This window comes from Micropterus dolomieu, linkage group LG22, assembly GCF_021292245.1.
Source record: "Micropterus dolomieu isolate WLL.071019.BEF.003 ecotype Adirondacks linkage group LG22, ASM2129224v1, whole genome shotgun sequence".
Lineage (NCBI taxonomy): Eukaryota > Metazoa > Chordata > Actinopteri > Centrarchiformes > Centrarchidae > Micropterus > Micropterus dolomieu.
Window position 1 is genome coordinate 12,546,877 of NC_060171.1, and position 27,623 is coordinate 12,574,499.

The window sequence follows — 27,623 nt, forward strand, 5'->3', positions numbered from 1 at the left end:
AGACCAGCAAACAACTTCACAAAGACATTCACCACATAATCTACTGCCCAGCATCAAACAGCTTCTTTCTGCCCTCCATACCAGACATGGCATCCACATTCTTACGCCAGTCGGTCACTTCCTCTTTCTGTGGGATGAAAAGAGGATGAGTTTGGATCAGCTCAGTCTGATTAAAACTTGTGTATTTGTAGCGATTTTGTATACCACAAATAGGCATACAGTGTTGGGGAATATTGGGATACATGCTTGTTAATATTAAGCAAAGAATGACATTCCTGCATTGAACATTACTGCCTCAGAAACTGTACAACTGCATTCTTACTTCCTCTGCATTTTCGAAAAAAAATTAAAGGTTGTGTCAGTCTACGTTCTAGTTCCTTTAAAAACATTTTAGTTCCGGTTTTACATCAGGGTTTCATTTTAGGCATCATGTGACGCTGCCATCTTTCATATCTGTGTATATGCAGATATGGATAGTAACACTAATGCTAAAGCTAAAGGTACAAATTCCATTAACTTTAGCATTAGTGTTACTATCCTGGATTCGAGCTGGTAGGTCTAAGCTTCCTTACCAAAACAGTGCAGACTGTTAACAATTATGTGCTGTTGTGGCTGTTTTCAGCCACTAGGGGGTATTTTTGAGTCTTAATTCGGCCATAACTTTTTCTGTGTTTCAGCAAATGGAATGATTTTTGGTGACAAATCTTATTTTGACACATATTTTGGGAAAATGCTTTGAAAAATTTCAAAAACTCAACAGTACACTGTGGGCAAATTCACTACCCTTTCGTTATGTTCGTGGCTGAAAACAGCCACTACTTTAAACTGCTGTAAAAATGTATCGGATAAATATTTAAAATTTTTTTTTTTGCATAAATCTATTAATCAACCTCAGTCCTTATCAAAACTACTATTTAAAAAAAAAACAAAAAAACAGGATTTTAACTCTTTAATTGCCAAATTCATAAATGATGTCACTGATTTGGGAAAAAAACTACACAAAATGACTTATTTTCAATATAAAATGTAATTATGGACTGGATTTTTTTTTACCTTTTATCACAGTCTTGGACATGTCAAAGATTAGAAACAACATTGTTTTTGATGCATTGTTAGTTTCTGTGCAGCATCAGATTTTAACTTTTTCTACCTCATTTACTGTTCGTGGCTGTTTTTGCCCCATTGAATTCCATTATAACCACATTTTTTGATTGCAAAGCCATGATACCAGATAATCATGCATTTTTGATTGTTGGTGGTTTTCCCTGTTGGGAAGAGGTAAAAATTGTAATATTTACTGTTTATAACCAGGTGGCACCATTAACCCTTTATAGGCCTGTGCAAAAAAACAAAACAAACAAAAAAAAACACTAAGCATCTGCATCAGATATATGAACACTTTATTATGAACCAAAATGCAACAACAACTTCAAATAAACTGAACAATGGTTCAACAGTTGAGGATGGATGAAGAACTAAACAATTGAACAAACCACAAACTCTGTGTGTGTGTGTATTTTCAGTCTTTCCAGCAGGACTTGCAGCATATCACTTGGTGCTCTTTGCAAGTGTGTCCACCACAACGGATGCAAGATGCAAAATCCTGATTTTTTTTAAAACATTTAGTAGTTTTGATCAGGACTGAAGTTGATTAATAGATTTATGCAAAATAATTTTTTAAAAATGTTTATCCGATACATTTTTACAGCAGTTTAAAGTAGTGGCTGTTTTCAGCCACGAACATAACGAAAGGGTAGTGAATTTGAACAACGCACTGTTTTATGTATGCTGTACTAATATATGTACCCAGAACTCACAGGAAAGAAACACTAATACAGAGTTGATTGTATTAAATAAAGCAAACTGACTCAAAGTGACACCACATAATATTAAGCAATAAATTGAAGTTAGCAGCCCTTACCTTCTCCTCCTCCTTCTTCACAGTCTTGAGGTTGGCCTTGAAGTCCACAGACTCTTTGACCTTAGCGCCCAGCAGAGCTCCCAGCATGGCGTCAGCAGACACCCTCACCCTCTTCAGGTTCGGTCTTTTCATTTTGCCCTTCAGCTCAAAGATCTTCTGAGACAGGTCCCGTATCTTTTTCCAACACGACAAACCCACCCTCAATGTTACTTTAAATGTATAATTCCCTCATGGTATTGGTGACATACAGTATGCATCCCTTAAATGTGTCAGATGCTTTATGTGAAATGATAGAACTCAAAACTATAAGCTATTCACAAATATTACATACCTCTATTTCATTTTTCATCACTTTAGAATTAATGTCATACCGCTCTTCATCAGCCACATCGATTTTCTGGTGCAGCTCTTTGCAAAGATTCTGTGCACAGAAACCTTTAATTAATGTATTACACTTGTTTAAGTACCAATTGAACAATTTAAATGTAACTTCATGGAAATACTGACACGGTAAGGAACTATGTACAGAGATATTGCAGTATGTGTATGTAAATTTTTTCATGAAAAATGACACAATACTGATTTATATACATACACAAGGGATTTGTAGTGGCATTTTTATGTTCTGGAGATTAATCTAAGTACTGTGCTGTTAACAGTTTACATTGGAAGTGTTATCTAATAAGTCCCTATTAAAACTATTCACATTGATGTCTGTGGATTATTCTGACTAATTCTGAGACATTGTTCTTGGAAAGAGGCACTGTTGTTGAGATGTTCACATTTTTCAATGCTTTGAGCACCACAAACCAAATTCACCTCAACAAATTGCTTGCGGCTAGATACCACTAGGGGTAGGTGAAGTGACCCTTTTAAAGTTTTGTGATTTCAATGTTGACTTTTTTTAGAGCCAAAAACAAAACAAAAACTCCATATGTGGATTAAATGGTACAGTGATAAATATACCTGTAGATCCTGCATAGACAGGTTTGACAGCTGGAGTTCTGGGACTCTCTCGGTGAGGGTTCTCTCTCGTTCATCTTTTCTGACTTGCTTATCATTCTCCAGCATAGTCATGGCCTTCTTTAGCAGTTTAGTCTGGTGCACATACAAAATCACACCTTAGTCAAAGAAAGTAAATTCTTGAACAAGATTGATTGATTTACAGCATTATCATCCAAGATTAACACACAGTAGCACATAATATACCTTCAAGAACAGTCTGCGAGATGCAGAGATCTTTGGCTTTGGTTTCTGGAAAAGACGACGATGTACATGTTAGATTTCTGGCAAAATCTTTAATATATGCAACAGTGGGTTTCCCAGTGTTCATTTTTCTGTGCAGGGTTTGCACATTAGTCATGTTATGATTCATTAAACACACAGAATGACAACATACTATATATATATATATATATATATATATACTACAGCCTGAGTAGAATTATATTATATACCATTGTTATAAGTTAATTGATTTCACGCATAATCAAAGCATTTACGCATATTTGTGAATTTGGCGTGCAGAATATGCAATTTTTTATAATTCAACACAAGTGCAGTTTGCAGTCCTACATACGATAAATGACTTAATATTTATGTATGTTGATATATGTTTAAGACGTTTGTTCTGTCTTTGACAGTAGAATCAACTCACTGAAGACCTGTCCAGTTAGGACGGTGGTGTCCATAATTCAAGCAGAGAAAGAGAAAAAGGTGCAATTTATTACATTTAAAAAAAAAAAATTCTAGTTCTAAAATGTCAGTTATTGTGTGATGAAAGTAAGTGAGACGTGTACTTACGCTTCAGACATGGTTGAAGTTCTGTGTGTCTCCCTGTCTAATCTATCAAAGTAAAAAAGAAAGGAAGAATAACACATATTTCAGCTGATTCTCTGTGAACACACAAAAAAGCTAAATTAAGCAAAACTGACCATTGTTTTTCATCACTGAGAAATCCTATATACCGTAGGTTACAATTCCATAGCAATGGAGACAAACAATGTGTGACATTGTCTAAAGGTCAAACCTATGACTTCTAATTCTAATCTCTAAAATGAATCCAAAAATTTTTGTAATTACCTGATCAGTCAAGACCAGAGAGGGCAGGATTCATTTTATTACATTGAAATCACACAACAACATTATAAACAATGGGAATAGGTTGAAAAGAAGAAGAACACATAAATCAAATCCACACTGGGATGTGTTATTTATAACTTCTACTTGGACTTCTGTTCAAGATCTGAGGAAGCCAGCTGATCTCAAACGTGAACCAAAAAAAACCCTCTCCTCCCTGACTCACTTGTTTAAAATGAAATAGCATTCAGTTGAGACCAACAAATGACATTCAGATGTAAAAAATCATAACTTGCATTGACATAAATGCTGCTTTAAAGTAAAACAATTAAATCCATGCTTTTTAATTCTGATTGATTTGGAGTATTGTAATGAGAAACCTCCATCTGTTGTTTTATCTTGTTTTGTAATATTTCAAAATAAAACTCCTTACCTTATACAGTAGGCAGCAAATACTCACAGGCGACTTTTTCTGAGACGAGAAGGGCAGAAAGAGGTTAGATATATAGATTCTTGCGCTCATGTGAGTGGCTCACTAAAATAGCCCCTCCGTCCGTCCTCACCATTCTTGCACTGCGTCTCTCACATCCCATAAGTATGAGGTGTGAAAGTTCTTACTGGGACTGTCCACCTGTGATGCTTTCTTAGTGCCTCGAGCCAGATAAGTTTGAAGGAGGTTTAATTCAGTATTATGTGTGTGCACATAAAAGTTAATGCCACATACAGTCCAAGACTTTATTATTTATTAGATCACACAGTGGAGAAAAACAATGGCAAGATTGTTATACTTTTTATTGAGAGAACATTGCTGGTTTCGTGTTTGTATCAAGTATGTAAACCAAATATGAAGATAACATGCTTTCACTGCAATAACTTAATCAAAGACTCCAATCCAATCCAATTTTGAAAGTCTGACAAACTACATGACAATGAATCACAGCTAGCCGTTGTTAATTCATGAGCGACAAACAATATTTCTCCAAAGTCAACATGCTATTCTGTATATCCAGTAGTGTCTTAAGAATCTTGTGATGGTCTGAAAGAGTTATGCTGCCATCACAAGGCTGCAAACAGTCACTGCATCACTACTACAAAAAAAATACAAAAAAACTGTTCCTAAATATAACCTACTGATTTATGTTGAGTATTTATATTGAATATAGTATAGTTCTTCTCAACATTTGTTACTTTACCTTTATTTTTATTAAATTACAAGCAAGAGAAACAAGGGTTTTAAGGGTACTGATTCAATGATGCAATTCCAAAGTCGGTAAACTATAGGTAAGACAGTAAGTAATGTTTACAATTTGCTCTACGTAGATCTCATAAACAAAAATATATGTTTCTTTAGTTGCCGGAGGCATCAAACAGCTTCTTCCTGCCCTCCATACCAGACATGGCCTCCACGTTCTTACGCCAGTCAGTAACCTCCTCCTTCTGTTGGAAATATATCATAACGTGGGACATTCAGCTAAAATCAAACCAATCATTTGACCATAAATAGCCGTTACCTGGAAGTTTCCAAGACCCTGAAGCAAAAGCTAGTCTTACCTTCTCCTCCTCCTTCTTGACAGTTTTGAGGTTGGCCTTGAAGTCAATGGACTCCTTGTGTTTGGAGCCCAGCAGGACGCTCAGCATGGCTTCAGCTGAGATCTTCACTCTCTTCAGAGTTGGTTTCTTGAACTTACTCTGAATCTCAGTGATCTTCAATTTCAAGTTGTCAATCTGGCCAGGGGATCATGTCATAGAAAATATTGTATTATGATGGTACCCTCACTGCTATTTTTTCATTTACATGAACATTATATTAAGACATAAATAATACCATGTTTTATTCAATTGCTACTTTTACAGATGTTTAATAATTTGTGGTTAGGAAGTAATCTCTGTTTTATTGCCCATGAACCCAATGATTGCTCAATATCCTGTATTTGATACACAGCTGATCTTGCCCAATGTATTATTGTTCTAACCCTAATATAAAATATAAATGTCACTCTCTGGGGTTTTATATATCATTATATCAGTGTAATAATTCAATGGTTCCAAACATAATTTACTGCTGTGTTGTATCTGCCATGGATTACAATGGAGCATATTGTGTGCTCACAGTTGAATCACACATTTCCAGTTTCTTCCCAGCTTACTGTTGATGTTGTGAAAAACTGTTTTTTTGGGGGGCACTGTTTGGTGCTGTAACAAAGTCACAGAGTATATCTTAGAAAACACAACAGGCTGAAGTCTGCTGTATTCTTATTCTCAGTGCTGCCACTTGGTGACAGTGTTTTTAATTGTTAGCTGTGTGGTGTTGCGACTCTGTCTTCATAGTAAAAACAGTGAATGCAGTAACTTTAGAAACATTCCCACATACATACATCATTTTATCTTTCTATTGAGCTCACCTCTTTGTCATTTTTGGCCACCTTGAGGCCAAAATCATACCGCTCCTCATCTACAACATCAATCTTGTGGTGCAAGTCTTTGCAAAGATCCTTTAAAAAAGTAAATGACCCCCTCTAGTGGTATTAGAATATAACGTGAACTCAAATAGAAATAATTGTGAAAAACTATAATGAAATGAAATACCTGCAATTCTTGCAAAGACAGACCACACAGATTTAGAGGAGGAACTATTTCTGCCAGAGCAGCTTCTCTTTCTTTCATCTTCTGCTCTGTCTCTTTCTGCAGCATCTGGGCAGCAACTGCCAGCAGTCTAATCTGAGGAAAAAATAAAACATTTATAGATGAAAAGGCCTGTTTTTTCTCATATCAGTAGAATCTCTTGAACAGTTAGACCAAATATCCACATAAATACGCACATTTTTAATTTGCTGATAGATACCACTTGACTATAAGTAAGATTCATCCTTCTAAAAATATTTATACATGAATACCACATATGTAAACTGAATGTATAATAGCTAATATTTACAGTCTCTGTTTTTGTTTTGAGAAGAACAAAGATATACATTCTAACATCTTAAATGAAAATCCAATACATTAGAATAAATGGAGAAATACATATTATATATATTAAATAAAGAAAAACTTACCTTCAACCCCAGCCTTCTGGAGGATGAGATCTTTGATTTTTTCTAGAATTTTACACATAAAAATGTTCATTGAAGTCTATACTCTATATACGATATATTGAGGACACAAGGAGGGGTAAATCGAGGGCAACTGGACTTACCTGACATACCTGAATTTGACATTTTGCCTGTCATCCAGTTCTAACTGGCTCAGCAGTTTACCTACACTTGAAGGATAAGGGATGCTCTTTATATGATAAAAATGTTCATATTTTGCATACAGAGGACAGATGGTTTGAAAGAGGAGTAGATGAAGCCACATGCACCAAAGAGCTCAGAGCCAAAGTAGAAACCATCTCTCAACAGGGTTTGGGTTAGGATTGGGTTAGGAAGTCTGCTGTCCTTTCATCTCCTTCCCAGGAGATTCAACAAACACTCATATCTGGCCTTATGTGATAATGTGACAGCGGTCGTTCACACTTGGCCCTGGTGACTCCAACGACCACAACAACTATTGTTACAACAGCCAGGAGCACTAATGAACCAAGTTGTGTCCATCCCCTTGATAAAGACCCCACAGAGGTTAAACACCTGGGACTCCCAACCAGCCAGTCAGAACTTTAGAAGCCTCTTCGGTGGGAGGAAATGTCTTCAAGTATCTGCAGTTATCTTCAGTCAATCCCGTTGCCCTTGATTTAACCCTCCTTAGATAACTATGACATGGATGACTGAGAATCTTCACAGATATATAGGTGCATTAAAAAAAAATTAATATTGTGAAAAAGTTAATTTCTTTCCGTAATTTAAGACAAAATGTGAAACATTTATATATTCTAGATTCATTACACATAGAGCGAAATATTTCAGGCCTTTTTGGTTAGTTTTTTCGTGATTATGGCTTATAGCTCATAGCTCATAGAAATCATAAATCCCTATCTCAAAATATTAGAATATTAGAATAAAGAATGTATACTACAGAAATGTCTACTTTCTCTAAAAAGTTCTGAAAAAGGTTAATTTATGCCTTTAGTACTCGGGTGGTAATCGGCTGCATTGACTCTGTACTGGAGAAAACATGGTGGACCAACATAGCAGATGACTTGGCACTCCAAATCATCACTGACTCTGGAAACTTCACACTGGACTTCAAGCACCTTGGATTCTGTGCCTCTCCACTTGTCCTCCAGACTCTGGGACCTTGATTTCCAAATGAAATGCAACATTTACTTTCATCTGAAAAGATGATTTTGGACCACTGAGCAACGGTCTAGTTCTGTTTCTCCTTAGCCCAGGTAAGACGCTTCTGACATTGTCTCTGGTTCAGGAGTGGCTTGACACTAGGAATGCGACACTTAGAGCTCATTTCCTGGACAAGTTTGTGCCTTGTAGCTCTGACTCTTGTGGCACTGACTCCTGCCTCAGTCGACTCCTTGTGAAGCTCCTCCAAATTCTTGAATCTTTGCTTGACAATCCTTTCATGGCTGCGGTCATCCTTGTTGCTTGTGCACCTTTTTTCTACCACACTTTAACTTTCCAGTCAACTTTCCACGAATATGCTTTGATCCAGCACTCTGTGAACAGCCAGTCCTTTGAGCAATTACTTTTCTGTGGCTTTCTGTTACTTTTACTGAACCAGACTGAGAGATTAAAGGCTCTTCTCAGGTCAACAATTAATTATTTATTCTAACATTCTTATATTTAGAGATGTGGATTTTTGATTTCAATAAGTTGCTAGCCGTAATCATCAAGATTAAAACAAAAAAGGCCTGCAATATTTCGCTTTATGTGTAATGAATCTAGAATGTATGAGCGTTTTACTTCTAATTTTCTGAGATGCACCAGTATATTGTGGAGCACATCACATTTGCATATGTGATTTTATATCCTTCATAGACAAATGAAGGATTGAAAAAAGGTCTTATTAAAGATGTTGTGTGATAAATACTCACAGGTCTGTTGGCCCATTAGCAAGAGGAGGAAAGTACATGTCAGCATGATTAATATTTTCTGTATACTTTGAAGCTGTCAATGAAGACAATAAAATAGAGAAAACAATATTATACTCACGCATCAGCCATGATTGATTTAAATTCCAGCACTAAAATAGGAAAGGTAAAAGAAAATAAAAAGTTTATTTGTAAAAAATTAAAACTGTAAAATCTAACCATCATGCAGTTAATTGCAAACAGAGTTAATTTCCTTCACCTTAACACCTGTGCAATTGAGCTCTATGCTGAAGATTGATGATGTCTTTAACATCCCTGGTCAAAGTATTTCACCCACTCCAAGCATTCATTGGCCCATTATTGGCCCGAGTTATTTATTGTTCACTCTGTTGTTCCCCCATGTAATCAAAGAATAATATAAATTTATAAATAGGTGTAGATTATTGTTACCATCATTCAGGTGGAATTAAAATGAGAATTAAGTAAATGTTATTAGAATTTTAAATACATATTACAACTAGATTAAATAATAGGTTAAGTCAGGCTTTAGTTTGCTGTTTCATATGCACGCATGATACGTCTTTCAAACACACAATACCTTTAAAAGCACTTGTCTCATAGGCAAAGTACAGTTCAAAGTGCTTTGTCAGTGGATGTGTTAACATAACTGACAAGAGTCTCTGCATAGGTGACAAAAAAAGGTGAATGGCCAGATAATCCACAGGCATGTAATATTCAGCTTGCTGTTAACCTTAATCTAAATGATGTCAAAATAAAACAACAAAGTAAAAACAAGACACTACTCTGAATTAGAGATTTTACACATTCAAAATTAGTAATTGTTTTAAACTCATAGCATGCTGACAGGTTACTAGAAGTACCATAGTATTAGCAACTTTGTACCTTGAAGCTGAACAGTCGTATCTCAAAACTGAAGAAAAGCGTGTGTGAGGGAGGCAGCAAACAACTTTCTGAGAGACGATGGAGAAAAATCAATCAGGTTTATAGTGTCTGTGCCAAATGTGAATGGCTCACATAAATAGACTGCGTCTACTGTCTGTCCTCCAACAGTGACATTTACTGTTGCACATAGCATCGCCACAATATTCAAACAGAAAGAGGGTAATAAAACTTCATTTATGGGCTCAATCATGTGGGTATCCTGTGTGGTTTTGACAACACCTGTTGGTGGAAGTGACGGTGAGCATTTAAAGAGGTGACCACATTAATGCTGGGTCAGTGTCACACATTCACATTTGACCAGTGCCAGCTTGTTGGAGTTTGGATCAAGTTGTCAAAGAGTCAAATAGAAGGAAGAACACAAATGTGCAGTGTCAGTACTTGTTGTGTGCCTTTATTTATAGAACAAACAACCCAGTCCAAGTGTGAATCGCATCCATCTCAAGATGTCCATCTATAGCCATCTAATAGTGTCAACAGCAGAGACAGAAGAGGTTTTTAATACCCATTCCCATATCTGCGTTTGTAGTGGCCACATCAACTGTATGTCTTAAAAATGAAAACATTTCTCATTGCTTTGTTTATGGCAATTTGCAAATTCATCCTCGGATTTTAAGAAACAATATAGACCAAAAGAATGATCAGTGTTAATGTTTTTGACAATGTAAACACATTTGCCATTCATTTAAAAAATGTGGAGTGATGTAGTGATTTTTGCGCCACATTTGAAGGTCTGCTTTGAACCGTTGTCACAGCTTTAAAACTGATTTGCGAGTTGCTTTATCTTATTGCATCAGTTTGAAATGAGCTATTTTTTTTCACGACATCATTGCAAAAAGTTAGAAGTAGTATAATGTTCAGTGCACATCTTCTATCCACCTTACTGTATACATCGCCATTCCTTTGCTTTCCTGGGATGACTATTGTCGTCTGAAAACACATTACAGGACTACGTCGAAGGTAAGAACGCCAAAAGTTAGTCAGGTTTTATTTAGGGGACCCGAGGAACAAGGACAGGTGCTGGTTAGGTTTGTAAACTGAGCCAGCCAGAGTTCAATCTGCGTCATTGTTTTAGCATGGAGTCAAATGTTCAGACCCTGAAAGGGCTGCGACTCATGCCCTCACGTAAAGATAGGTAGGCAGTAAACGATTAAACAAGAACAGCAGTTCAAACCTTAGTCAAATACTTTTTTAAGATCACTTCTAATAGTTGCTTTAAAGGAGTATTCAAGCAATTTCCTATTGCACTTCCACAAAGTTGGGATAGTCACAAGAGACAGATAAAAAAAGCATGGTCAGTAGTGATGCAGAAGAGGCAGAGATATCCTGACTGTCACTGGATCCTACATTTCCCATAATGCATCCAACAGCCTCTGAGAGAACAGGAAAACTTCCTGTTAGTGTTCATGCATGGTTACCTTCACTGTTGTCGTCACATCATTAAAATAGTATAAATCTGCAGCTTTACAAGCTTAACGAGTGAAAACAGATACAAAACTGTATTGCTGCTTTTAATTTTACTGAGTCAATTGTATTCGTGTTAATATTTTATTTAGCTGTCACTGCAAGTGATGCAGCCATTTTGCCATCATTTCTTTTTTACATAGCTGTAGTTCATTTCCCCATGTGGGAGAAATTGTTGCTGTCAGAAATTCCCCAAAACTGCGACTTGCACTCATAACTCAGAGGCTGACAAAAAATATAACGTGAACACAGCATTAGATCACTGCCTGATAAACTTCATGCCTCCAGTTTGTGACACAGACATTCTACCACAGAAGGCATTATGTAAAAGTTTAAATAGGCCAAGTACTACTTGCTTTGATTAGTTAACTGACTTTTATGTGTAAATCAGTAGTGTTCCCTCCCTAATACAGAATACTTTGTGTATCATCGCTGTCCTGTATGATTTACCACAGTAGAAATCTTGTCGAGAGAGTTACTAATACTTCCATAGTTCACCCACTGTTAGAAGTCCGTGGTACTCAAAGGTGCTTTGGATAAAAGCATTTACTAAATGGCATCCTTTTTTAACTCACTGAATGGAGTTTATTTTTCAATTTAATGGGACTTTGTTGGCATGGGAAACCGACCTTTACATTGCTAAAGCAAGTGTGAAATGAAAACATGTACACAAACAGAAGACTTGCGCTCAGCGAAACTGGAACCATCAATTTTTTGGTATTTTTGCTTGAAATGTTTAAACAATAATCAATAATCAAAATTGTTGCCAATCAATTTTTTGTGATTTAATTGACAAATTGTCTGAGTTAATGATCTTTTCAGCAGTTGTAGTGTTGATTGTAAATGTATGCTCCAGCTGCTCCTTGTTTCTTTACTGAGAGGTTTATTGCAGCCCTGAACCTGCGACCTCTCTTATTTTTGGACCTTCACAGTTCTTAATGGGAATGTTACTTCTGCTTTGATTTACAAAAGTGATTTAGCAACAGCTGCTGTTGACGACAATGAGGTCGTCAACATGGTATTATTACCAACCGCACTGACGTTGTGTCCCAATCTAGTGTCAAGAAGCAACTAGGATGATAAAGTAGATAATTATTTAAAAAGAAAAGTGCAGTTTTCTGTTTTAATCAAACCTATTTATTATCATGACAGAAACTTTCCAGACATTCAAGATCAAGAAACACAGCAAATATCACTATATGCTTCTCTGTTATGAAAAGACAAATTCAATGTTTTCCAAGTCTGAGTGCAAAATATTTGAATTACAATTCCCTTATTGAATGTTAATATTTTTGCATATTGCAAAAGTTGAAGTTTAGACACTCACACATACACTGTCAAGCTACTATTGTGAACAGTGACATTAACTTCTACCTCTCTATTGCTGCTCACTGGAAAACAGCATTCATATTTATTTCAATGTCCATAAATATTAAATCTACTGTCCAGCATTAAACAGCTTCTTCCTGCCCTCCATACCAGACATGGCCTCCACGTTCTTACGCCAGTCAGTCACCTCCTCCTTCTGTTCATAAGAAGAAAATAACTCTCAGTGAAAATAACCCCAAAATAACAGAAGCAATACCACAGCATCGTGTTATAAAAAATATTTTATATCTTTAAAAACGTAAAAACTAAACTTACCTTCTCCTCCTCCTTCTTCACGGTCTTGAGGTTGGCCTTGAAGTCCACAGACTCTTTGACCTTACAGCCCAGGAGAGCTCCCAGCATGGCGTCAGCTGAGATCTTCACCCTCTTGAGAGCGGGTCGTTTCATTTTACCCTTCAGCTCAAAGATCTTCAGAGAAAGATTTTCAATCTGCAAGAAAAAATTATAAATGCAAGTAAAAAAATATGCAGATTACAATGAAAATACATTAAAACAATGAATAAAAACTTAAGTAAGCTCTTAACCACAGTCAATTAAAATAAACAAGACAAAATGAAACATTTCTATTTCCAGGTGCTGCTTTTTGCAAAGTATCCAGTACAATTAACTTGTTATCATTTAAAAAAACAATAAACACATGAATAAAGTAAACATAGACTTAAGTTCACATTTAAATAAAAAATCCAATAAGTTACCTCCTTGTTATTTTTTTCCACTTTGACATTAATGTCGTAACGGTCTTCATCTACCACATCGATCTTGTGGTGCAGTTCTTTGCACAGAGCCTGCAGACAGAAAGAGAATCATATCATGTCTCAGTGTCATTTATGTATTGATTGTTATACTAGCATTATATTACACTAGGACTACTGAAAATCACTATTGAAATCATTACTTTTCTAATTGTATGACTAAATGATTTGAAAGTTGTTCTAAATGATGGTGTCATCTAAGTGCCCACAATAAAAAATGAAGAGGACGAGGCATCTGTACTCTAATGCATCTACTGCATATGAACATACTGTGTGCATGGCCTCTACGTACATTGGGTGGATGCTTGCGTATAGAGCATTTCAACAATGTTTCATCATAGTATGAAGGGCGGCTCGCGCAGTGACCTGCACATACCTGAAGGTCCTGAATGGACAAACCAGAAAGCTGAAGTGGAGGGACTCTCTCACTCAAAGTAGCTTTTCTCTCCAGCTTCTTATCCTCCTTCTCCTTCTCCAGCATCACAGCTGCCATTTTCAGCATCTTGGTCTATAATTGAATTGATATTGATTAACTTTGCAGCGCAGACCACTCTTATTTTGTGAACTTGTGGGTGATGTAAATACTTTGTATATGTGGTGAATTGTTACCAGTTGTAGTAAAGACAAAGGAGACAATACCTTGAGCGCTAGTCTGTGAGATGCAGTGATCTTTGATTTCTTCTATAATAAAGCAGTAGACAAAAATATTATGTGGCAACAGTTATGCAAAAATAAATAATAACAATTAGCTGCACAACTTTGTAAATAACCTACCTGTCTATAGTGTACATTATGATGTAAGAAAGAGGAAAATATAAGATAAAAGTTAAGATCAATATGATAGATAATTACTCTGATTTTACAAATACTTGTTATAAAAATTATAACAACTTACCCCTCAGACATGGTTGGTTTTTGTCTGTAAAAAATAAAATAATTCATACCAAAGACAAATGCAATATTCATAGACAGTACTAGTTGCAGTAGCAGCAGTGCATAAATGTAGTACAATAGTATTTTACTGGCTACTTAGTTTTTATAAATGTACTAATAGTTTGTAATATCTATTTCTACTACTGTACACACTGTTTATTCGTCTCTTGTTGACCGAGTCAGTCATCCAGACCTTGGTATGGTAACATTAACCAGTCCGACATTAAGCTGTGAAATTAGCATCACTGCACGCTTGAAAGCTGCAGATTGTTTGGATGATTATGATTCTTTTTTTAAACCCAATTGGAGTCGATCCATTTTCATGGCAGTCAGATCAGAATCAAAATCAGATTTACCTTATTGCCAAATAAAACCAAAATATGTAGCAAAATGTAAGTGGATCATATTTGTAATAAAAACTATTTCCCAGTAGCATTTGTTAAAATTATTAAATATTATAAGCTTTCCTGCTTTGGTAATAAAGTGCACATTGCCATTTTAATTACTTGATAAGTGAATTTAATCGTGAAATATACTTTAAAGTAAATACATAGATTTTATAACAAAGTTTTTAGATTCAAATGTCTTATTTTGCACTTGTCATATCTAATATTTTATAAGATCAAACTGTATTAAATAAGGTTTCGGCTGTTCTTTAAATGAATCCAGGTGCAACTGCAACAGGTGAAACTGTCTAATTATCTTTTAGCCACACTGTCGTCATCAGAAAAATCAACATACCTTTTTTTTTTTTTTAAATCTCTGTAGAAATCCTTGAGGTAAGCAGCAGCGGCTGTCTTTAAATGACAAGAAGAAAACTTGAGTCAAATTTATTGGCTTCTATTGCCTTCTGTGAGTGGCCAACTAAAATAGCCTCCTGTGTCCTGACAGCCAGTATACTGTATCTCTACACTATGGCATCCACCAACACCAGGTGTACCACTATACTCCCATTGTTCAACAGTAAGATTGCAGGATGTTAAGACAGCCTCAACTCAGCGATTAACATCTATTTTGGGGGTTGAATACATCATCATGATTATTAATGTTATTGGATAGATTAAAAATAAAAATCTGAACAAACCAAAGAAACCAAGCAGAAAAGTTGTTACAGTGGTTTAATCAGCATCACATGTCAGCATCACATGTATCTCAAATAGTGGGACAGCACCATCATCTGTTTAACATAAATACTGCACTTTGAAAGACAAACTCATAAAGCTAATCAGTCTTCATCAAGCACAATTTCAATATGCAAAGGGAACTGTATACTATACAATTTATATATGGCTATTTTTACATACAGATTTACAATAAAGCAGTGATTCTCAAACTGGGGGGCGTAGAGCCACTTCAGGCGGGTTGTGGATGTTGACTGGACCTAAAGTTACATGAAAATGATTCATGTGGTGACATTAAAAAGTGCTCTGATGCTAGCAAGGCTATTTTGCTAACCTGAATCTTGTCTATTTCAATCGCCTGTATTGTTAATGATTGATAAAAATGAAATCCATTTGTCCAGATTTATTTGATCCTGTAATGGAAATCGTCTTGACTTTGCACAATGATTCTGATATAAAGATGAACAAACGGATTTAATAAAAACAAAGGCATTGAACATAGACCAGACTTAAGGTTTAACGTTGCTTTATTTCACACAGGCACCTGCTTATTGTCCAGCATCAAACAGCTTCTTCCTGCCCTCCATACCAGACATGGCCTCCACGTTCTTACGCCAGTCAGTCACTTCTTCCCTCTGCAAAGACAGAGATACAGATTGTAAGCTTCTTTTTATGTCCATAGCACTGGCTCAGCTGTCCTCGACCAGTTTGAGCCTGTGTCACTCTCAAACCTCACTAAAATAGTGACCCAACTAAAATCCTCACATTGTCCCACTGACACTGTGCCCCCTCGCCTCTTTAAGGAAGCCTGGGAGACAATTGGCCCAAATGTCCAAAAAATCATCAATAGTAGTCTGGCAGCAGGTGTCCCAACATATTTCAAAGAAGCAGTTGTGGAACCCCTGATTAAAAAAAGAAATCTGGATTCCTCGGTTTTATCCAACTACAGAGCTATCTCGAAGCTTCCTTTTATCTCAAACATTTTAGAGAAGCCTGTACTTCTACAGCTGCAGTCTTTTTTAGATGTACATGGTATTTTTGAGATTTTTCAATCTGGTTTTAAAGCATTTCACAGCACTGAAACTGCACTTCTAAGAGTTTTTAATGACCTCTTATTAACCACTGATTCTGGTAATTCTGCCATACTAGTGCTTTTAGACCTCACCGCTGCATTTGACACAGTAGACCATGCGGTTCTTATCTCTCGTCTAGAGCACTGTGTTGGTATCAGGGACACTGCTTTGCAGTGGTTTAAGTCCTATTTGTCTGGGAGATGCTTTTCAGTAAAGCTTGGGGACTTTGGTTCATCCACTGCCCCCCTTCTTTGTGGTGTTCCACAGGGCTCAATTCTTGAACCAATTCTCTTTTCCCTGTATCTCCTCCCCTTGGGAAGCATAATTAGAAAGCATGGTATCTCCTACCACTTCTATGCGGACGACTCCCAAATATATCTGCCCCTCAAAAGAGGTGAAAACTCCCTCGTACCTCTACTAGAGTATTTAAAAGATATTAAGGCCTGGATGGCTTCTAACTTTTTAAATCTAAATGAAGATAAAACTGAGGTCATTGTGTTTGGACCCAGTCGGACTGGTGATATCCTTTCTGTTGACCTGGGCTACCTGCAACAATATGCGAAACCCGTAGTGACAAATCTGGGTGTGAAAATAGACAATGGTTTTAAACTTGATAAACAGATACATAATGTTGTTAAATCCAGTTTTCATCACCTGAGGCTTTTATCTAAAATCAAACCTGTTTTATCTCGTAAGCACTTTGAACATGTGATTCATGCTTTTATCTCAACTCGTCTGGACTACTGTAATGCACTTTACATTGGAGTTAACCAAACCTCTCTCTCACGCTTACAGTTGGTACAAAACTTGGCCGCTCGTCTTTTAACTGGAACTCGCAAGCATGAACACATTACACCAGTGCTGGCCTCGTTTCACTGGCTCCTGGTCCATTTTAGAATACATTTTAAGATATTATTGTTTGTTTTTAAGTGACTGAACGGGTTGGCACCTCACTACATCTCAGACCTCTTACAAGTCTACACCCCCCCACGGTCACTTAGGTTTACTGACCAACTTCAGCTGGTCGCTCCAAAAACCAGGTTAAAAACCAGGGGCGACCGTGCTTTTTTGGCAGCAGCCCCTTAACTGTGGAATGAGCTACCTCCACAGGTCAAATTGGCCCCGACCCTCGAATGTTTTAAATCCCGTCTTAAAACCGACTTGTATTCCCTGGCTTTTAACCCAGCATGAGAGCTGTGTAGTCTTATTGTTTTATTTGTTTCTATGTGTTTCTATGTGTTTTATATGAGTTTTTATGTTTTATTTCTTGTTCAGCACTTTGTAAACTTTTGTTTTTTAAATGTGTTATATAAATAAAATGGATTGGATTGGATTGGAATGTAGTTTCTAATTTAGTAGACAATTGTCTCAGCCACAGGCTTCACCTTTTCGTCCTCCTTCTTCACTGTCTTAAGGTTGGCCTTGAAATCAGCCTTCATGAGTTTGGAGCTGTCGGTGTATGCACCCAGCATGTCATCTGTAGTTTTCTTCACCCTCTTCAAGTGTGGCCTCTTTACCCCCTTCAGCTCAGTGATCTTCTGATTCAGTGCCTGAATCTGTGCAACAAACATCACGGCTTAAGAAAAAACAATAACCACACAACTACAAAATCATGATATGTCAGTAAATGTATTAACTGATATTTGATTCAGCTTTACTGTACCTCTTTTGCATTTTTGTCTACCTTAATCTGCATATCGTAACGTGCTTCATCTACAACATCAATCTTACGATGCAGATCTTTGCAAAGTTCCTGTAAAGAAAAAAAAAACTGTCAACATGATGTTGAACAATAATGTCTGAATCAGCATGATGTGCTACGTCAATACCTGGAGATCCTGGACTGACAGACCTGACAGCTTCAGCGGAGGGAAGCACTCATTCACAGCTCTCTCCTTCTGGTGTTTCTTCTCTTCACTTTCAGCCACCAGCATAGAAGCTGCCTTCTTCAGCAGTTTCGACTGTTAAGATAGTAAGGCGTTAATAAGCCTGGATAACAAGGAAAGAGGTCTTAGATCATGTGGCATACGGTTAAATACTGTTCACATAAAGGTTTACTAGACCTACCTTCAAATGCAGTCGGCGTGTTGCTGAATATTTTGGCTTTCTCTGTGAGAAAGATAAGAATACTTTATACATCAAATAGAGTCATTAATAAAGGTTTTCAAATGTATTTTTAAGCATAAAACGTACAATTCTGAATCAATACTGATGACTGCTAATGATAGTGCAAGAAATCATTTTCACTCACCGGTCTTCATGAACATGTGGCAAGAAAAGTAGACAATATATATATATATATGTTATTATTTAATATACAAACAGTGTGCAGAATTGTAGTGACCTTTTAGAGGCGAATACTCACCCCTCAGACATGTCTACAACTTACAGAACCTGTGGAGCAAAAGTAACATTGTTTATAATTAATTTTAACTGCATTGCACATATTTTTAACACATGATGTACTATAGTTTTACAGACTATATCTTGTATAAATAAATGTAATGATTGTTAAAGTGTAGTTAATATCTGTGATGAGAATCCCACTAGTTTAATAGATTGATTTAGTCTAATTGTCCTCAGGGGCTTGGAGATACGTATTCAGTATTCTTCCAGGACCAGATAAAGGACTGATGAGGGGCCAGTTGCATGGCTATATTTGGCCACATTGCCATCATGCTTTGCTGTGTCCCAGCAGCTGCTGTGACCTGTGCCAAGCTGAGAGAGAAACAGCAGCAAAACTGTGGAGACTGTTTTCTCAGTCCCACTCCTTTAGCATCAACAACCCTGCTCATTTTCTATTTTACTAGGTTGTTAATTGCATGTATCTATCGTCCAAGTATAAAGTTCCCGATTATGGCTAAAGTGAAAATAGTTTGTAAACCAACACTATCTTTCTCTATCACATCTCCTTCCTGTCTGTCTCACTTTCTTTTGTAACATTGGCTTTACAACTACATTAGCTCCTATCTGTAATGAATTTACCATGGTATTATATATAAATAGATTAAGGTGATACAAAAGGATGAATGCATGTAAATGCTTCTGACACAACACAGTAATATATCCAATTGAAATTAAACCAGCCTGACAGGGTGCTAAAGTCAAGGTAAACAAGCAACGCAGGAGGTTGCCAGTTCATACGAGCGAGCCATCATCACTTATCACACCAGCTTTTCGGCAACAAGGATGGGTCAAGCATGTTGTTACCAGCCGCCAATACTTTGGCAGGCCGTTTAAGCATCAGGTTACATTTCTTCATTTAGAGGATCAAGAGATCGTCAAGAAGCTTGAGGTGTTGCAGAAGTCAACCCCCAAGAGCCACATTCAAAATGCTGCTTTAAGACCTTGACAAAAGTAACGACATAGCAGGGATTCCCTCACATAAATACCAAACGCAGTAGCTGTGTCAGGGTCATGCTGGTATGCAGTCTTTACTAATTACTGCATTAAAGCCAGACTCAGCGTTACCCAGAAAAACATACGACTGTAGAGACATGTCCTCAGATACCCCGGCTGCTGTCACAGCAGGAGAAGAGGTCCGTTAATCTTGCAATGTCAAGATAAAGAGACCCCTTTAATGTCTATAATAAATCTGATTGATTTTGTTATGAGTCTTACCTTGAAGGTGAGATGAAATCAGCGAGGGCAGCAACAGTGGTGAGTCAGGAAAAGAAAAAGCACTTTATGGTTGTTAGTGAAAGATTCATATATTCAAAGTCTCATGTGAATGGCTTGCTAAAATAGACCCCCTGTCCACCTGACAATTGCTGCAACACAATGCAGCCCTTTTTGATTTGCCTTCAACCCGTGACCCATTTATTTCATGTGATTGCATTGCACAAGAGCAAACCTCACATGTCACTCACACTAACTGACAGCTGAGCTATCCTCTCAGCAGATAACAGGTGCTATGAGCATGTCTGCTTTTTTAAATTGTGTCATGAGGTGCACTGGCATAAGTTAACATCAAAGACCAGTTGTTTTAAAGGTGCCTTTTAAAGTCATTTTGATTTGATAGGTTGAAGTTTATTAAGTTTTATGATAAAACAGTATCCTCTACATGTGGATGTCTACAGCCACCTGTAGGCTATGTTGTGATATCTTGGTTAAGCATATTGGCATGTTTGCATTTGCTAATTAGCACTAAACACAAAGCTGAGTCATAATGCCCTTAGATTTGCTGGTATTTGGTCAAAAAACAAAGTATTGAAGTTAAGTTAAAAGTTAAGAGCCACACAACTAGCATGGCTAAAACTGTAATTATAGAGCTTTAATGCCATCCAGTATTGAAAAGAATTTACTCCAACTAATTTGCACTAAAGTTGTACGTGTAAGCAAATACAACTTTTTCAAGTGTTTTTTTTTTTTTGGTCAGTGATCAGCAATGATAGGAGAGGTGAAATACATGAGAATTAATGACAGTGGCTAACAAAATCCAACACCACAAAGGCACATTATGTGAAAACGTGTCAAAGTGCATGTGCATTAATCAGTGTATCCACGAGGTAAACTCATCATTTCTTCTACTGTGGCTGTTCACATGTCTGATGGCCTCTGGAAAAAAACTAAACTTCTGTCAATACAGGCAATCTAAAAACGCCTTCCTGGTGACATTAGGAATAGTTATGGATGCTTCAAGGTTGCTTCTGAAAACAATATGCCGTGACACCACTCTCACACATAGGAGAGATCAAATACAGTCTCTACTGTCTATTCTAGTCAGATTTGAGTGGCACACGACTGTCTGTCTGTCTTAGTGTTATGTAAAGTGATACAGTTGACTTCCACGTCCAGTAGGAGACACAGTAATAATGAGACAAAGTGATAGGAATTAACACTTAACTGCAGCCACGTTTCTGTTCTATAGAATTTAATCCCTGATGTCCAAGCAGTGAATAGCTCAAGCTTTAGTGGTCATAATCCAGGCCTTCATGTGTTTATCCTCTGGGCTATGTTCTATTATCTATATATTTAGGTAATGTTGCCTGTGGGTTATGTGAGGTCATGCTGGATGCTAAAAAGTGGTTTAAGAGGTGAAGTGGTGGAATCTAGAGATTTAAGTAGTGGTGGAACAGCGCAGTATTAAAGACCAAAATGTAAAAGTAGCCATTGTGCAGAACGGCCCCTTATATTATTAGATTGTAATTATTGATGTTTTGATATGTATCTGTAAGCATCACTTTGATGTTGCAGCCAGAAAAGGTGGAGCTAATTCAAACAAATGTATGTACCGCGTTGCTTAATCTATAATACAGTAATACATCATAATTAATTTGTTAATTATGATGTATTACAAATCTAAATCTGCAAAGTAACTAATGTTAACTATAGTTGTCCAGTAAATGTAGTATAAATGTATTTCCCTTAGAAAAGTACTGGAGTAGAAGTAAAAAGCATAAAAGCATAAATACTCAAGTAAAATACAAGTACATTAAAATGTTACCTAAATACAGGACTTGAGTAAATGTACTTAGTTACTTTCCACCATTGGGTTCAAGACACTGATTTTCACACATGGTTCAAGTCTGGCCAGGGACCTCTCTCTCTTCACCCATATTTTGTCAGTTTTTTTTTTTTTAAAAAGCCAAAAGTGTTACCTGTAAGCATATTTCCAGCTACCAAAATGCTATTTAAACTGTTGAAACAGGAAGTGTACCACTTGTAAATTGGGTCACTGCTGCCCCCCCGTGACTGTTTGAAGTTTGGACATGTTGGTTTTCAGATTAAGACCACACACTCACAAGCCTGTGGTTTCCATTCCAGCAAGTCTTTTCCATTCTCATGCAATACTGCATGAGAATGGAAACTAAAACCTCATTTGATAAAAGCATCCTTCCTGTTTACTAAGATGTCAGCACCTGATAAGCATGAAACACATCCCATTGGTTGAGATCAGATCACAATGAGCCTCTCTGTTTAATCAGGCAAACCATTGAGCCAGCTTTCCAAATGGAGTGGATTATTTTTGTTTGCTCGGTAGTTTTTAAAGCTTTTCCACCTATATTATGGAGCTACACCAAAATGATCGATGTTCCTTTTTTCTGTTTTTGTTTTGCTGCTGCACTCACAGCCTCGTCTTCTCTCAGGACTCTGGAAAAGCGTCTAGACTGCAATCAACTGGTGAGTCATAGAAAATAAATATAGGAGCAATCATATAAAAGTAAATTGAGGAGAATGTAGTCCTAGATTCGTGAAGTCACTCTTAACTTGTGTCTTATCTGCTATCTTGTTTTTTTCCCCCCCAGGGTCTTAACAACTGTTTAATTAGTAAGTATCTTGTTTTTCAAATCAGTAGAACAAAGTTCAACCAATATGTTGAGGGTGGCAGTATTTTGTCAATATCTTCACATTTGACTGTTTCCATTCCGAACGTTACAAAGATTTATTATTATGCACTGTAGAAGGATTTGTGCAAGAAAACATGATTTTAATGTGACATTTAGGTGATTCATCTGCCCACACACAGAAGTACACATACGTTGAATATATTCCCAACATTATAACATATACACCGTTAAATGTCAGATAACTGCTCAGAGAAACGCATGGTTGTTGGACTCGCGCCTATCGGCCCGGATTGGGATGCTGAGCATGTGGGAGTCTGGACAGACAAAGAAGGGCCAGTTTCTGTTATGAATGTGTCGTGGAAAATAAAGGCTGATGGTAAGTAATGCTAAAAATGTGCTTTTAAAACTAAAGTTTTGTTTATTGTAATTTACATTTTAACATGCATCAAAATACAAGTTGTCAACCAACCAGTCTTTCATCAAAGGGGAATAGAGAACACACTCATATAAAATATGCACTTTCTTCTATTCACAGCAAATGTATTTGCACTTCATGGATCGGAGATAAATATTCTGGATACACGTACAAATCAAAGTATGTGTGTGCAGTTTTCTTACAATCTCGGTAAACAGCTAAATCCAAACTTTAAGATGGTAAGATTGTAACATATTTGATTATTTAACTATTGCCATAACAGTGGCAAACAAAAGACGTTACAGATTCCTTTTCTTTACTACTAGTGGACATTTTCCTTGGATGGAGTTGAGGTAGAGCCTGGGCATACATATATGGTGTCAGTATTTAATTTGCCACAACCTGAGAATGGGGATGTCAGCATTAGAAAGGAAATTATTATCCCAGGTAAGTTACCTCCAGATCCAGACTACTGAAATCTGCATGAAAGATCAGCGAGACATTTTTATGAGTTCATTTTATATGTTTGCAACAGCTACATTGTGTGCTTAAGGCAGAAAACGCATCAGGTATGATTACCACAAGTAAAATAAGCAATGTGAAAATAACATGTGCAGTCTCAAAAAAGGATCCGTTTAATATATATTGTGACAATGGCTCTTTTACCAAAACTATCTCTTTTCTTTCACATTTATCACACTTTGTCACCATTTGGATATGTAAATAAGTAATAATTTGGTGCATGTGAAGAGCCTCGTCAGGCATCAGTGTGCTGGCATTTTTCACTCTTATTAGATAATTATCAGAATTCAGTGAGGGATTTTATTATTCTTGTAAATCCAGCACAAAACAAATAAACTAATATTTACTGTCATGACCAGGATGTGATGACAGGAGAATACAAAAGGCCCAAACGTGTCTGGAAAATGGTAAATTTTACGTTCTTTACATCTCACAAGTTTTAATTGACTACTGTAAGGGATCCAGGACCATCTAGGCATTGTACTTTTGTTATTACAGGTAGTCTATGGGATCCTCACATGACCGCCAATGTGTCTGTGGATATGGAACATAGAAAGTTATCCATTGTTGTGGGATTTGAGGCAGCACAGTATTCAGAAAGATACCAAGTCTCCATTCAGAGTCTTCGTTTCAGTTCCTCAAATAATGTCTCAAAGGTAATTAAGCTGAATTTGTTTTGAGACTGCCATTATATGATTTACTGCTTGTTTAACATGAAATACTGTGGAGTGCGCACATGAAATCAAAATGTGTTTTCTGACTTTGTCATTTCCATGCACAAATAGGAAAACAGAACATCGCTCAATGTGACATTTGAGTTTGGTTTGTGGCAACTCTCGCAATGTGAAATATTGTTAATGGTATGTTCAAGTTTTATTTAACGTCCTATCCCTGACAGTTGATAAAGAAATCCTAACTTGTAGAGATATAACATCCAGAGGTCAACTAACTCTGCTTATTTTAAAGATTCAGCCTTTTTTCATGCGATGCAAGAATTACTGTTGGCGCCCTGAGAAAATAATCGATTACTGCCTATGTAAGTATGATTTTTGACGCATACCGCTTGGTAGATTTTCAATTTGGCCATAAATCAGTGGTCCCCAACCTTTTTGGCTCATGACCCCTTTAAATAAATCAGTGTTCATTTGCGACCCATTGTTGCTGGTGTCACAAGTCTTTGACTTTTGACCTCTAAACTTTTATCTGATTTTAATAAATGTTTGAAACCCAAAATGGTGAGACAATCCCATAATTCACAAAAAGCAAAGATTAGATAAATTACCAAAAAGAAACTCAAAGTTATGTAGCAGAAGGTTTTTATTTTCTAATTTCCTATCCCATTATTCATCTGGCAAGCCCTTCAGATTTATCTCGATTGACCCCCAGGTTGTGAATCCTTTTGTATTTGTAGAGGGATTTAGCCAATCATTATTCTATTTATTCTTATTTAGTTCATTTATTATAAATTATTCTTTTGTTGTTTTTTTCTTTAGATTATCCACCACGGACTTTAATTGTAAAGGCAGCTGTGGGCCTGCTTGTCATTGGTTGCTGTCTTGCTTATTTCTTGTGGAGAGCATGCCATAAAGGTTTGCCTTCCTATAAATGCACTGTATTGAATAGAAAATGCAGCTTGAATTCATAATTAATCAATGGACTTCATCCTTCTCTCAGTTCCTGTGAACGCATCCTCACCTGCTGTCAAAGAGCAACCAGAAGGTTTTCAAGTGCAAGAGAGAAAAAGAGTCCTAGTCATCTATTCCCTTGACCACCCTTTATACAAAAGCGTTGTTCTCAAGCTTTGTGCTTTCCTGGTAAGCAAATGTGGCACTGAAGTGGTCCTGGATCTGCTGGACTCTACAAGACTGGGAGTGTTGGGAAGCATTCAGTGGCTGGACTGGCACAGAGAACAAATAGAAAGCTCTTCAGATAAGATATTAATCCTGTGCTCACGAGGAGTACAAGCCAAATGGAGAGCCATGTGTGGCGACAAAGAGGTTTTTCTGAAGGAGGACGCCCGCTCACCTGTAGGTGACATGCTCACTCCAGCTCTCAGCCTCATGGTCCCCCATTTCATCCGATCTGCCTCATTTGAAAAGTACATAGTGGCTTACTTTGACGACATTTGTTCTGAAGAACATGTTCCTTCACCTTTTAACATCACAGTACGATACAAGCTGATGAAACAGTTTGAGGAGCTGTTTTTCAGAATCCTGGACACTGAGAAGCACGAACCGGGCAGAGTGAATCACATCGAAGGGCTTTCAGAGGAGGAGTACTACGACTGTCCCTCAGGTAGAGCCCTGAGGGATGCCATAGAGGCTTTTCATGCGTACCAGCTGGCGCATCCAACATGGTTTGAAGATGAGTTACTGGAAAGCTCGAAGTTGGAGCTTGAACAGGCATCAGCTGAGTTCTATGACGATGCAAAAACAATCACAAACCTCATTGCATATTGGGTACCCGACTCAGTCACCAGTCATGTAAAGACACAAGAAAGTGATTTCACTGTTCAAATGTGCACCTCAGTTGAGTTCAACTATTAGACAACTATATAGAACATGCTGCCAGTTTGCTGTTGTCACATTAGTGTTTAGAGACATCTGTGAAGATCTAACTCTTCGATGAAACTATCAGAAGTCCAGCAGTTATGACAACATCATAGGAGCAACAGAATCCTGCTGGGCGAAATCCCCAGTGGATACAAACAGATATTATCACACACACTGGAGCACGATGTAAAACCTGATACATTAGATTATACAGTATGTGGCCAATGATTGTAAAATACTTGAACGAATCTGTGTAACTTCTCTCCAAATATTCACCAGATTTCACTGTGAATTTATATGTGGCCACTTTGTATACATGCGTGGTTTGTTTAATGGTTTAGTATTTTACCATGTCCTCATATCTGTTGTGTAGGATTTTTACATGTTTCAGTATTGTTAAATATCCCTTGCTTTCACTCAGGAGATAGTTAAAGAGTAGTTTGGGCCACAGAGATCTGTGGTTGATGCTTGTTGGCTGTGTAAACAGTGTTTGGGTCAAAGTTCAGCCTTCTGGGCAACGTTTCTATCATTTTTGTTGCACTAGAGAAGGTAAGCACTAAACCCAGTTTGTGGAACACTGTTTTTTCTTTATAATGAGCTGATTAAATTTACTTTTTAATATCTCAAAGCACAGGACGTTTTGATTAAATAGTCAATATTTCTACCAGAGGTAAACCGTCTCCTTCCTACTTCATACAGCTTTTTATTTCTAGAAATGAATTCATGTTGATGACTCCTTTTTAGATTTATGCAGCTTTTCAGATGGGTTTGAGTTGTACTTTGGGTTTGTTCATGTGTCTCTGATCCACTGACAATGTAATACATTTCAGCTAACAATCTTTAGTATATAAAAGTAGGAAAAACAGATAACAATACAGACCCAAGCTCTGGAATGTGGGTGTCAGTTAGAGTGGCCCCAAAAGGGGGGTAGGGCGATGGGAGTTTGTCCCAACTAACTGGAGTGAAGAAAGTCCTCTGAATGGCTGAATTGGACTTGTGCCCTGCAGTGACAGAAAACACACTGATTTTCCCTTGAAGAAGAGAAGAGGTAATCTTTGTAATGTTTCGATTTTGTCAAAGTACTTTGTTAAAGATTGGTCTATTTTCAAATTTAAGTTAGCAGTATATTATGAAATTTTGAAGAAAATCAATCCAATAGTCCCTTTCATGCATT

General features: G+C 37.0%; 5 protein-coding genes across 6 annotated transcripts; 1 reads left to right on the plus strand and 4 right to left on the minus strand.

Moving 5' to 3' along the window:
• Positions 1-40: 40 nt before the first annotated feature.
• LOC123961573 (troponin I, slow skeletal muscle-like) lies at positions 41-5,083 on the minus strand. The gene is made up of 7 exons (XM_046037062.1): positions 5,079-5,083; positions 4,093-4,120; positions 3,131-3,175; positions 2,888-3,019; positions 2,253-2,342; positions 1,922-2,095; positions 41-127 (listed from the first exon to the last, which is right to left on the minus strand). The coding sequence occupies exons 1-7, from the start codon at positions 5,081-5,083 to the stop codon at positions 41-43; spliced, it is 561 nt and encodes a 186-aa protein (XP_045893018.1).
• On the plus strand, positions 1,943-26,948 carry LOC123962027 (interleukin-17 receptor A). 2 transcript variants are annotated; one of them, XM_046037901.1, is made up of 12 exons: positions 1,943-2,038; positions 22,744-22,793; positions 22,919-22,940; positions 23,199-23,336; positions 23,496-23,614; positions 23,702-23,822; positions 24,257-24,304; positions 24,396-24,553; positions 24,683-24,757; positions 24,864-24,933; positions 25,391-25,486; positions 25,572-26,948. In XM_046037901.1, exons 4-12 carry the CDS (start codon positions 23,219-23,221, stop codon positions 26,441-26,443), a joined length of 1,677 nt encoding a protein of 558 aa, XP_045893857.1. In that variant the 5' UTR covers positions 1,943-2,038; positions 22,744-22,793; positions 22,919-22,940; positions 23,199-23,218; the 3' UTR covers positions 26,444-26,948. The 2 variants fall into 2 exon arrangements, with proteins under 2 accessions (XP_045893857.1, XP_045893856.1); XM_046037900.1 differs by lacking the exon at positions 1,943-2,038 and having other exon boundaries at positions 22,695-22,793.
• On the minus strand, positions 5,348-9,110 carry LOC123962028 (troponin I, slow skeletal muscle-like). The gene is given in 6 exon segments (XM_046037902.1): positions 5,348-5,437; positions 5,552-5,725; positions 6,403-6,492; positions 6,587-6,718; positions 7,054-7,095; positions 9,096-9,110. Coding segments are annotated over 6 exon segments (543 nt in total).
• Positions 12,841-14,449, minus strand: LOC123962029 (troponin I, slow skeletal muscle-like). Its single transcript, XM_046037904.1, is given in 6 exon segments — positions 12,841-12,927; positions 13,047-13,220; positions 13,487-13,576; positions 13,920-14,051; positions 14,183-14,224; positions 14,435-14,449. Coding segments are annotated over 6 exon segments (540 nt in total).
• LOC123961574 (troponin I, slow skeletal muscle-like) lies at positions 16,146-18,937 on the minus strand. The gene is made up of 6 exons (XM_046037063.1): positions 18,922-18,937; positions 18,738-18,799; positions 18,500-18,631; positions 18,334-18,423; positions 18,056-18,226; positions 16,146-16,232 (listed from the first exon to the last, which is right to left on the minus strand). Exons 1-6 carry the CDS (start codon positions 18,935-18,937, stop codon positions 16,146-16,148), a joined length of 558 nt encoding a protein of 185 aa, XP_045893019.1.
• Positions 26,949-27,623: the final 675 nt, after the last annotated feature.

What these genes read in the sequence shown, in the direction of transcription:
- LOC123961573 (XM_046037062.1), bottom strand. An exon ending in TGATTTATGTGTTCTTCTTC is followed by an intron (nt 3,176 to 4,092) that starts TTTTCAACCTAT and finishes CGTCTTTTCCAG; the next exon opens with AAACCAAAGCCAAAGATCTC. An exon ending in TGTCTATGCAGGATCTACAG is followed by an intron (nt 2,343 to 2,887) that starts GTATATTTATCA and finishes TTCTGTGCACAG; the next exon opens with AATCTTTGCAAAGAGCTGCA.
- LOC123961574 (XM_046037063.1), bottom strand. An exon ending in TGTCAGTCCAGGATCTCCAG is followed by an intron (nt 18,424 to 18,499) that starts GTATTGACGTAG and finishes TTTTCTTTACAG; the next exon opens with GAACTTTGCAAAGATCTGCA. An exon ending in TGAAGAAGGAGGACGAAAAG is followed by an intron (nt 16,233 to 18,055) that starts GTGAAGCCTGTG and finishes CTGTCTTTGCAG; the next exon opens with AGGGAAGAAGTGACTGACTG.
- LOC123962027 (XM_046037900.1), top strand. Translation starts at nt 22,695, where the DNA reads ATGATCGATGTTCCTTTTTTCTGTTTTTGTTTTGCTGCTGCACTCACA. An exon ending in GTCTAGACTGCAATCAACTG is followed by an intron (nt 22,794 to 22,918) that starts GTGAGTCATAGA and finishes TTTCCCCCCCAG; the next exon opens with GGTCTTAACAACTGTTTAAT. An exon ending in GTGGAAAATAAAGGCTGATG is followed by an intron (nt 23,337 to 23,495) that starts GTAAGTAATGCT and finishes TTCTATTCACAG; the next exon opens with CAAATGTATTTGCACTTCAT.